This window comes from Diadema setosum, chromosome 7 (genome assembly GCF_964275005.1).
Source record: "Diadema setosum chromosome 7, eeDiaSeto1, whole genome shotgun sequence".
Classification (NCBI taxonomy): Eukaryota; Metazoa; Echinodermata; class Echinoidea; order Diadematoida; family Diadematidae; genus Diadema; species Diadema setosum.
Genome location: NC_092691.1, coordinates 19,046,755 through 19,059,072, shown reverse-complemented (window position 1 = coordinate 19,059,072; position 12,318 = coordinate 19,046,755). Strand labels below are relative to the sequence as shown.

Below are 12,318 nucleotides of genomic sequence, written 5' to 3'. Positions count from 1 at the left end.
CCAGAGGAATCAAGTGACTAAAGTTAAACTCAAGTTAAACTTGAATGTATCTTTCATTTTAAATACATTAATATTGGAGCAATGATATGACATCTTGAATTAGATTTTTCTCAGTAATTTTTTTTTCTCAAAACTAGTTATCTGAATATGACTGTCACATGCTATGTTCAAGCTGAGAACTACATCAGTAGCTCAGCTTTAGATGATTTGTCATTATTTTGTCTGGCACCATTGTCTCACAATTAAGGCAGTTTCAGAACAAAAACTTCACCAGCTCTCCCTGCAGACAGTGGTAGATTTGCACAGACAGCACACATGGATATCTGTAGTCAGTCTTTACTCGATCATTCTCTTTGAAAATAAGATGTCACCCAAGTTTGTGGTATGCAGTAAAAGGATGATACAACACTTACCACTCATACAAGTGTGTGTGTGTGTGTGTGTGTGTGTGTGTGTGTGTATGTGTGTGTGTGTGTGCGTGTGTGCGTGTGCTCTAATACAAAGTCTAGCTATGAATGTGGAAGTCAGATGTGACTGCTGTCAGGGGGAGTGATAGATGGGTAATATAGTGATGACTTCAGCAGTTGTATGTGTTCTAGAATCCCTGGCTTCCTCAGCTTCAGGTTGTATAGAAAAAAAAGAAAGAAAGAAAGAAAGGTGCTGTTAATGCTCTCCCTACAGACATCTGGTGGAGCATGTACAGCTGTACAGGGTCAATGGAGATTTCAAAATCTTACAGAAAGCAGGTTAACTCTAGTGGAATAACAGAAACATGCTGGCTTGTTTGATGGCTATTGGTCATAGGCTCTGTTTTACATTCAATTACGTCAATTGCACTGTATTGGACCAGTAGCGGTATCCATCGTGTGCAATCTGAATTGCGTGCACCTTGTTCTACATGTGATCAGGGAGATGGGAACCACCTCCCCGAAGCGATTCAGTAGTACTGCTTGAACACAATTTGATCATCACTGTGTAGCAGCATTCTACACACCTACTAGTTTACTACTGAATGGGGAGGACATTTCCTGAATAAAAGTCGGTATACCAGCTTTTATTATTTTACACTTAGGAACTTAAAATTCTACAAAAATAATCCATTATCCAGGCAAAACCCATCAACAAGGCAAGTTTCTCAGGAAAGCTTTTCAACATATTGCAAGCAAATTGGAATTGGTGAAAGATGAATTTTGAGCCCTTACAAGTACAATGTTTAGGCAGTAAGGGGGGGGGGGGGGTTCTTTCTCCACACAGGAGACTAATAATGGACTTCAACTAGGGCATGTTTGTTAGTGTAAATTGCCAAAGCAGCTTTTGTGTACATAAAGTGTTAAAACTGTGTGTGGTCGAGATGCAATAAGGGTGAGGCTAAGGGCAGTCGGTGAATGCAGTGTCAGAGTTAGCATTTATTCCCCATCTGTACTGGATTTGGAAGAAAAAGGCAGCCAGGGTGGGATAATGGAATTTATGGCAACAACCAAGTAAGGTCAAGGTACATCCATGTGTGTGTATGTGCGTGTGTTTTCTATATTTCATTTATATGCTTGGTATTTCCTTCTTCTTTATATTAATGCCGTATGAATCTAGGGAAAAATGAACTTTGCAGCGTGACAGAAGACACAATATTGTATGGATGTGAGAATATAGATTCACTTAATATGTAAAAAGCCCAACAGCAGATAAGGGGAAAAAACACAATGACCCAAATAAGGCCAGTTACTTTCAGAGACAACCCCATGGTGATTTGCAAAAAGATTTTATGATCATTTTTGCTCATTTTTTCACTTTTAGTGCAAAATTGGAAGTGCCAGAACTAATCATTGCAGAATTTTGTTCGCAGAACAAGTGAAAGGGGAAGGAGTGTAATAGAACTTGTCTTTGAGTTCTCATCACCTTTCCAGTGTGACTCTCAATCCTTGACTTACAGGGCATACATGTACCAAGGAACAATACATGTACAATTGTAGGTCAATTATTCATTGAATATTTCTTCATCAATTCTAGGACTGTTTGAAAGATGTCTGGTACAAGCATGTTCACATCTTAATCAGATGACCCTAGGCATGTTTGAATCACTCAGTGTTAATGAATTTGTGAAATAGGTCTTGCTTGGGAGAAAACTGGGTTTGTTCTAATTCCTATTTAATAGATGGGAGTTTCTTTTTCTTTTGTGGTGGGGGGTGGGGTGGGGGTGGCATGCACTGAGGCTGTGGCCCCTGTTTCTTTTTTCAATCACTCAAAAATGAAAGCATATATCATTTTTTTTTTTAAAGTATAGGTCAATCTGGTTCCAGGCTAAAGCATATCAAATGTGTGTCCTTAACAAACCTGCCTGGATTATGTCATGTCATCCTTGCTTCTTTTTGTGGGTTGTGGATGGCATTTTTATTTTGATATAAAGTCCTACATCATTTTAGTGATGTTACAGCATAATGGTTAGAAGTTGCACAACATAAAGAAATGTATACAAATCATGTTTAGACAATCGCCATATCCTTTTCATATAGTTCATGAGTAGGTAAACAGAAATATTGTTGTGAAGTCTGTTGTGAAAAAAGAAAAATGGCAACCAATAAAGATCAGAATAGGCCCATCATGTATACGCAAACTTGAAAAAAAAAGAAAAAGAAGGCAATTCTTGCCCAACGTATCGACTGACCCTAGATTGTGTGATATACATGTACCTGTCATTCATGAACCTTTGTGTTACAATATGATAGTAGAAAAGGGCTTATTGAGCTTATCGTAGAATGAATATGTGATAGTATTACTGTATGAGCTGAAATTTTCGCGTACAGATATTTTCGTGAATTGCTACAGGGAGAATATTTTCACGTGTTGTTAATTTTGCGGTTGCGAGGTCTTACTGTGCTTATCTGTTCGCACGTTGTTATTTCCGCGTGTTGTTATTTTCGCGGTTCAAAGGCGATTCGCGAAATTTGCGAAAATAAAACCACCACGAAAATTTCAGCTCGTACAGTAATACTATACAGTGTAATAGTCATGGTCATGACAGAGACTCCAAATCTCCTGCTTTCGACGGGAGATCTCCCGCCGAAAGCCCATTTTTGCAGAATCTCCCCTTCTCCCGCTTGAGATTTAATTTCTTCCGCCCTGGCTCTGTGTCTCCCGCTTGAAATGATTTCTTACTTTTTGTCTTCGTATGTTGAAAAATAAGCCTTAGGTAGCACGAGAGAGCATCAAGAACCCTAATTATTAGAGCTTCCAGGGCCCAAGCGGGCCCTGGACCCCGGTAAGGAACTTTGCGCTCATGATATGCGCTTCGCGCACATCAAGTAGGAGTCTCCCGTTTGCTAGGGATTTCAGGCGGGAGAATCTCCAGATCAGAAGGTGCTTGAGGTTGGAGTCTCTGTCATGAAAAGTAGATCAGTATGTTGTGTAAGAATTAAAACTGTCTTCCACTTGCTCTGAATCCCATATAAATGCTACTTTAACTCTCAATGCTTTCAGTAAAATTCTGCAGATGGGGGCTGTTTTCAATTTGTTCTCCAGAAATCCCTTGTCACTTTGTCGCTGGTCATTGTACTATTTTGTTTTTAATGATTTTTTTAAAGCATAAAATTTAATGCATGCAGTTGTGAGTGCTTTAGGACAGGGAAAGTTGTATAGTAGTAGTAAATTTGTGTGGAACATATTGTATGTGACAGACACTGTGCATTGTGCATCAGCATACATGTACAGCTGTATCTCAAAAGATATGTTTTTAGTTCACTACGTTGCAGTGCCACCACAGATTTAAAATATTACATCCTTAGATGAGTGTACTGCCGTACATGGTAGATTGTCTTACCAATACCAAGGAGGTTTTATACATGGAGTTCCAACTGGCTGTAATTTATTCAAACAGTTGTCAGATTTCTATTGATGTACAAAAGAATTCCACAGGTGCACTTGTGCCTTTGATGATCGATGTTCCAAGCCGCCGTCTTGCTGAGCAATCTGAAGATTCATTTTGAACAATATCATAATGTTGGCCATATTTTGCTTATTTATTTATTAAGTGAAATGAAATTTCACTTAATAATAAAGCATGTAAAACAAAAGTCAATTCCGTTCAGAAATTTGCGCAAAAGTGTAAATCAGAGCTGTATTATGTGAAAATGTTTAAAACTGTACCATCCTGGAAAGCTGGTTTTATCACTTTTCGACTTAATGAAACTAACATGTAATAATCTTCAGGTATAATTCTTTATTGATAGATATATCAGATTAGTGCCCGCGTATGCCCAGTCGAGTAATTTTCATTTTCATTTCAGCATTTTTTCCTCAATTTTTGTTCGCACATCCTCGTGTCTGTACCACCTAGCTTTTATAAGAAGGGATAGCGAAAAGTAATTACCATCACAAAGACATATCTTCCTTTGAAAGTGGCTGGTGATTATGCAATGAAACACGGGTCAATTGTCTTCGTATCGGCGCGGCAGAGCCTGTTTGGTACATGCTTCAAATATTTTTGAGCGGCAGCTTCGAACATAGATCAAAGGGAATAACTCTGTTGTTACTACATCTCTTCAACCTCCTTGGTCTTACCTTGTAATGTGCTGTGTAGAGCCATCAAATGGTCTGTTCAGTTTAGTCTTTTGTACCATGCATCAATGTCCAGTAATATACCAATTGAGTTCATGGTAATGCTTAGTTACGGCCTTACATTGACCGTCTCAAACTGCTGTTCGGCCATTGGTTCACCCAATAATGCATGCATTATCACTGGCTTTATGACACAAAGTCTAAATCAATCTTGAATGAACTTTTAACACTTTGTGATCAAGCAGTAACTTGTGTAAAGTGACAGACAATTTCCTCTTATTACCTATTAGATGCGAAGGAGGTTATGTTTTTGTCGACATTGGTTTGTCAGTCAGTCAGTCTGTCTGTCTGTCTGCAAAATAACTACAAGAGTTTACAATATGAATGGATTGTAACGATAAACATTTCAGAAAAGTGTTGATAATGACACAAGGAGCAGATGATTAAATTTTGGTTGTGTTCCAGATCACCTCGTGATGCAGGTTTTTTTTTTTTTTTTTTTTTTTTTTTTTTAAAGAATAATTTTGAAAAAAATTCTTTATTATTGAGAAATACATGTAGGGACAACAAACAAGAAAATTCAAGCTTAGCATATTTGAGATGTGTATGCGCACTGAGCATGTGCTCAAAGCACTTCTTAACAAGAAGCTACGGTAGAGACACTAGAATGTATTCTTTATCATAAGGAAACATGTAGGGGCATTTTTCGAAATACCACATGCCCTAAGTATGAAAATGAGCTGCTTTGCAGAGGTCTGTGCTCTCTAAGTGCCTTTCCAGTTTATAAATGGGCTTGATAACCTTTGCACTGAGTGTACAAGCGTATGCTGTACAAAATGATCACAGAAGTACATTGACCTTAAAATGCATTCTTACTGTTGGCTACATTCTTCAAGATACGACAGTGCCCATCTGAAGGAAAAAAACAAAAAACAAACAAACACTGGTGTAGCAAGCCCTCTCAGTATATTGAATACTAAACTCAATGATACAGCTTCTCTTTGTGGAGCTTTTAAGTTGCCCATTTTCAATAGTTTAAATCTGCCACAAAATAAGACAGTGAAAATATGAATTATTTATGTGCCTTCCATCTATCTTGCTAGAAACATTGTGAGCATCTCATGGCCGAAATGAAAAGTGTTCAGTTTGTCTAGTAATGGTTATACATCGTCGCCACTGCTTGAACGAGATGATTGCCGGCCATCTTCGCCATCATATCAAATTACTCTACGAGCATTTTCTGCTCCAAAAACTCACCCTTGTGATAATTTGCAAAAGTGAATAAGAGTTGCCCTAAATGTGCCAATGTGTGCTTCTTGATCGGAGCCCTTCACCTTAACTGTTGATGTGGGGAAAAAAGTTCATCACATTTGAAATGCACATTTTTGTGCTCATAGCTCTTTCACTTTTTATGATAGATTTGTGTGCTCATGATGCTGTAAGGCTGTGTCTTTATGGACAGAGTAGTGAATGAATGAACAAAGGTGAGGGTTTGCTTTACTACGTATCTTGTGCTGTCAACAGTGCAGATTTGTGTTATAGTTTGCCTTATACAATGTAGAACCATCAATACTGCTGACAGACAGTCAAATCTGGCATGGTCCCATTCCCCTCGGTTTCCTTCTGCCGCATCGTACGTTCCACCGTCGGTCGGCACATCTCCTTACACACTGGAAAAGACTCCCGTATCGGATGTGCCCTTGTTATTATTGAATGATGGTTCGCAGAAGGCGTTGCATCAAACGCAGTGTCGTGTCTTCAACCACACCCGTCTTATCGATGACATGACTTGCACTCTCTTATGACTGCTCTGGTATGACTGCATCCCCCTTCAACATCATTACCATCCTCTCCAGCTCCCCTCCCCCCCCCCCCCCCAAAAAAAAAAAGCAACAACCTTCTCCTGTCTCCAGTCTTCAGTCTCCAGTGAAGAAACTAACCTGGCCACGCTGGATGATAATCTCCATGCTCCGGCCATTTTGTGGCGTAATTGCATCCAATGAGCAGTGCGTCCAATTTGATAGCGGAAAAGAATGAGACCCGGAACGTCGAAACCCCTGTTAGTCTACAGTGAAGAGACCCCCTCCGGTCTACATTGAAACATTAAAGTACAATTGTAATTGTGTTCATTCAAAAGTCTATGTATCATGCTGGCTTTATTTGTGCACACTACATGTACAGTAACTGCTGCAGAGCTTTTTGCTGACGTTGGTACCACAAACACACGAAATGAATGAATGAATGAATGAATGAATGAATGAATGAATGAATGTGTGTACAGTTGTGCATTTAATTCATTTAATTCACTCTAACTAATGAGATATATGTCAGTCTCTTGCTTTGACAAGTGCATGCACTTACATGTAACACACGTACCTACCTACTCTGCCTTGTGAGTCTGAACTTGAGCAAAATGTCACATTCTTGTAACATTATGATGCTACCATCTACACTGTAGTCTTCTTATTTGTCTGTCTGTAATTGTACAATAGTTGTTGTCATAGGTCCTGTAGGGATGCTAAGTTGAGATTACATGCATCCAATACACAGTGAAACAATATAATCACTGAAACCCTGAAATCAACCCAGTATGATACAAAACCACAAATAAAGCAACTAATGATGCACTTTGATAAAAACGTATGACACTTTGTCAGCCATATTTCAGTGTTGCGTTTTCTGGCATGGTGATACGGACAGTAAAAGTAGAAATTTTGCATCTGGCTTGATAAGATGAATTGAATCAAAATATGAAGAAGTATTAACAAGCAAAAAAAAAAAAAAATCCCTTTTTTTTGGCACTAGTTCCATGTCTCAAAACAATATATGCAAAATGTCAATACTGCAAAAATGTCCACTTTTACAGCAGATGAGACCTATGGTATAAAATGATAATCCTGATACAGTACATAACAATACAGAGAGGGGGTAAATGAATCACCACATTTTTATTTCATAGGACGGAGGAGAGGCAGAGAATTGTACACTTGGTGTGTCCATTGTACTAGTATTGCGTATTACATGGTGTGACACTGTCCTTGTAAGTATCCTTGTGCATGGCATTTGAGAATGGGGAGAGAAGGAAAACAGGACATTGAAGCAGGAGCAAGGAAATGGTGCATCATTTCAGTCTATAGGTTGAAGGTGTTTGAGTGTGTGTGCATCCTGTGTTTTATCTTCTATCACCCAGTGTCAGGGCTATACCAACCTTGAGTGAGAGGTTGACATGAGAAACTGTGAGGGAGCAAAGCACCTGTAGAGGGCGGGGGTGGGGATGGTGTGGAAGGGGGTGTCCCCCTTGGAGGGTGGGGAGCTTTGACAGTAAATTGTACATTTTAATTGTTTAGGTGGTGCAATCAGCTACTATAGCTTAATCATGATTTCAACACATAATTTTTGTTATGTTGTATTTTTAGGATTCAGCATGAGAATTTGTTAATCAGAGTAAGACAGTTAGAATTGGATGACTTGCATGAGAGTTGGCAGCCCCACAGTATGTATTCCCAGTGTATATTCTTTGCATGTGTATCAGTAGAAAGTGATGTCATAGGTAGCTGTGGGTCAGGGTGTGACCAATGTGACAACAAGCTGCTTCATAAAACCTGGAGCTGCTGATGAGATGAACCAGGAGAAACCTTGACCATGTGTAATCCCATATAGTCCTGAGAGTGGTATCTTTAGCAGTGGACTGTAGGCTAGTTTTGAGGTAAAATGCCATGCCATGAAACAAAGTGACTGTGGTAAGTATAGAGTACAGTAGATTTATACAAACAGAATGTTGGTACCTCCATGAGAACTGGACTATCAAAAAATAAAGCAATGGAAGTTAACACTTATCACACGTTAGGACGGGAGACTGATATTGGTCATAACATGTACATTTTACAGTAGGTGATTAATGCTGATGAGGTGATGCAGGCAACTTCCCTAGCAGAGTCTTCAGGACCAACAGTTTTCTGTCATTACACTGAAATTCATCATAACTGAAGGGAATATTGCACTATAGACTTTAGTGGTAATAATTTCAGATCCTGAATTTTTACTTTGTTGTAACAAAATGTTGCTGTAACAGTGTTCTTGTAACGGGAGTAACCTGTAATGTCATTGCCTCATAACTCTTGATGGTTTTTGCATAGAGGAAAATGTTACCAACACTGTGTGTCGTCACATCTGTAAGAGCTGAATTTTTTGCAGTGGTTTTATTTTCCAAAATTTCCTGAATCACCTGTACACTGTAAAAATTATAATGCTAGAATATAAAATTGTGCAATAACAGGGAGTGAATATCGTCGTCTTGAGTGAGGTATGATGCCTGCAGGTCAGTATGCATATTATGATATTATGCAAGACAATAGTGCATCAATTTTCATGTATGGAAATGTCAAATCAAATTTTGTCTCTTTTGCATATATCAGGTGAAAACATACAAGTAATCAAATAAGCATTTGCACAGCATGAATGTCAGATCCCTCAAGTATGTTTTTGAGCCACTCGGGCCAAAACTTTTATTGTGCAAAAATAAAGATATTCACAGTATAGCTTCATTGTTCTGTTGTTTTGATTTTGCAATATTTGGCTTGACTTAGAACAAGGAATGGCTTTTTATATGATCAGCGAGATGTAAAAAAAATTTGATGGTGATTTTAACTTTAAGGTCTAAGAACATTTAGTAACCCACCTGCAATAGGAAGAAAGCTGAATGTTATCATTATTTTCTGCATGCAATATAGGTAGAAAAACATCTTTGCTGGCATAAGTAAAAAAAAGAAAAAATTGAATCAACAAAAAGCAATATGTTATACTCTACCTTTCATAAACCTGCGTTCTATTTCTCATAGCTTGGGATATCTTTTTACTGAGAATAGAATAATGTAAAATGCTGATGGGTGGGTGGGTTAGAGTGGAGTTAATGTGTATGGCCTGATTCTTGCTGTCACGAGATAGACTTTCCAGACCTGTATCATAACCTGTCCCTACATGAATTGAAATCAAGAAATGCTGGTGACAACGTAAATGTCTGCCATTTAATGATCCAATGCAACCTGAAAATAAGGTTTAGCTGTAATGCTGTAGATCTTAATCGATACTTATAGCAAAAAATACAGCCTCACTCCCACTGACAGTGAAGACTGTCATGAGCAGCTGATGGAAATGATTTTTCTTTTGAGTGCAATTTTTTTTTGACACATTTTTTTTTTCCAGTATGCCTGTCAGTAGAACTCAACACCAGCTTATTTGTTATTTATTTATTCATTATGATTATTATGATTGTGGTGGTGATGATGATGATGATGATTGTTATTATCATTACTCTTATTATGATTATTATTTATCTATTTATCATTATTATTATTATTTAATTATTATCATTATTATTATTATTATTTTTTTTTTTTTTTTTTTTTTTGCTGAGAGCCAAGTCTTTTCTTGCAATAAATTTGATCATGACGTGTGTTACAGTATTCAGGATGCACATCATACTACATTGTATACATTTAGCCGTGGCACTAATACAGTACATATTTGATAGTTCAAGCTACAAATACATAAATGCACATTTGTTTTTGTTTTTGTTTGTTTGTTTGTTTTTTATTGAGGGAGATACCTCTTTCCATGATCACAATGGATTTGTATAGATCGAGAGTGAAATCAAACAAACATGTTATAAGTTTCATTGAAATTGGACATCGGGTGAGACAATTTTAAGTTTTTCCTGTTTTCAGAAATCTGTGATATTGGTCACAACCACAATTGATCAGGTGAAGGGCTGATGCCATTGGTCTGCACACAAATTTTCACTATACTTTCAGTTTTGAAATGAATATATAATAAATATCTTTTGCTTCAAGTATTACACAAGTTGTACACTTATTTCTGTAGAAGGAGGGGTTGTACTTCCAAAAAAAAAGACCATTTTTTTTTGTTGTTGTATGATACTTTGTTGCAAAAACAAATGGATGTTATGTGAGACAGTGATATCTTCATCTCATTGACTTCCATCATTGTGACCTCTCAGTGATTTGTAAAAGTATTTGCATTTAAGAATTCCATAACTTTTTATGTTTCCTGTATGATTGTAATTAGTTTTGTTTTTTTGTTGTAATATTCCTTTTTCTTTAATGTCACTTCTTTCATAAATGAAACCCCAAACAAACTTGGAGTTGTATTTCTTTGATTTCATGGAATCTCACATTTGTGAAAATAACCATATGTAGGTTAATTCCAATGGACCTGACATGTTCAAGTCACATTACAAGAATATGCCTTCAAATATTCAAATATAAAGCATACCATGTATACTAGTGTATACATTACATTGTACCTTTGAAATGCTTACCAGCTAATGGGTCTGAGAGGTGAAGACTAATTGGTCAGTTTGTCAATCCTGGAGTTGTGGATTTATCGTCCTCAAGGTTGTGCCTGGATGCACATTCATATCTGCTCTCTCAGTCCATCTAGATGACATCTGAATGCCCCACTTGGTGCTGTATCCCTCCAAATTCTTGTTTACATTTTGCCCGTTCCCTGGATGCTAGAATGGATGTTGTCGGCAGCCCATGGGAGTGTGTCTGGCATGTTTGGGGAAGTATTTACTAATAAACTGGACATTAAATAGAATACAAGCTAACTGCATTTACTAGCTATGCTATTCACTAGTGTCAAATCTTTGTTTTGTTTTGTTTTGTTTTGTTCATCTGTTTAAAGACTGAAGTCAATTTCATGCAAAGATAGCAGCATGCAGAATGTATTACTTCAGTCACACCTCAAATTTTATAATCCTATCAAGTTTTGTCATATAATTGCTGTCAATAAGCTTTATTGGGAATTTCCTGGTCATAGAAAGGAGAGTGCAATATTATGTTTATTGCAGAGCATGACATGTGTATATTTGAATGAAACTGGGCAGTTGATAATGAGATTCAATGTTTCCTGTTTGCAAGAAATATCATCTCTCACTCCATTTATGAGCATCTAAAAATGATAATTTTCATCATGTCATGTGACCAAGATTCCCATTTAAGAAGCGACTAGAATTTACAAGATCTGGGATCTGTACGTTAAAGGAATATCTTCTGACAGTCAATGTTTTAGATTTCATGTTGCTTTTGTCAGATTTTGCTGAAATGTTTCCCTAATGTGTTTCCCTCAAGTAAAGTTTTATGTCACAAGTTTTCTGTACTTTCTCTGTTTAATACCCATACAGGCGCACACACATACACATGTATACACACAGGCCTCTCTCTCAATCTCGTGTTAAAAACAAAAACAAAAATTCTTGCCTAAACCCATTACCTCTGAGTTGAGGTAATTTCCCTATAGGAAAATGCATGGCATACCTGGAAATGGTTATAAAAGGGTTAACATCTGTTTCTTTTTTTCCATCTTATCACAGATTGCTGCATCCTATGCCAACCAGGTTTACATTTTTGAGCCCACGCCTGTGGCTCAACGGAAAAACTCCAACGTGAGTATTACAGTAGTGTCCTCAATGTTGTCACCTTTCCGTTATGCATTGAATGTACCTCTTTTCTTTGCCGTGCTAAATTCTGTGCTGACTTGAGATAGAGGCAATAACTCGCATGTGTTATAAATATGTTGTTTGTCTTGAATATGATCATTGTATCCATTAAAGAATAGCATCAAGCCTGGATTTGTATTGAATGTAAAACTTGTTTAGATCTTGCTCATCTGACCTATGGAATAATGCAAATTGAGGATAGTGGATATTTCAAACCCTTACTGATTTTATCAAATTACTCACCTCCTAGT

At 37.4% G+C, this 12,318-nt stretch overlaps 1 protein-coding gene across 1 annotated transcript in view; it reads left to right on the top strand.

Moving 5' to 3' along the window:
• The window catches only part of LOC140230956 (dmX-like protein 2), a 123,386-nt gene that overhangs the window by 18,953 nt on the left and 92,115 nt on the right, over positions 1–12,318 (top strand). Inside the window, exon 3 of the mRNA XM_072311097.1 lies at positions 11,942–12,013. Within this exon, the coding sequence (XP_072167198.1) occupies positions 11,942–12,013 (72 nt within the window). The remainder of the gene's footprint in view (positions 1–11,941; positions 12,014–12,318) is intronic.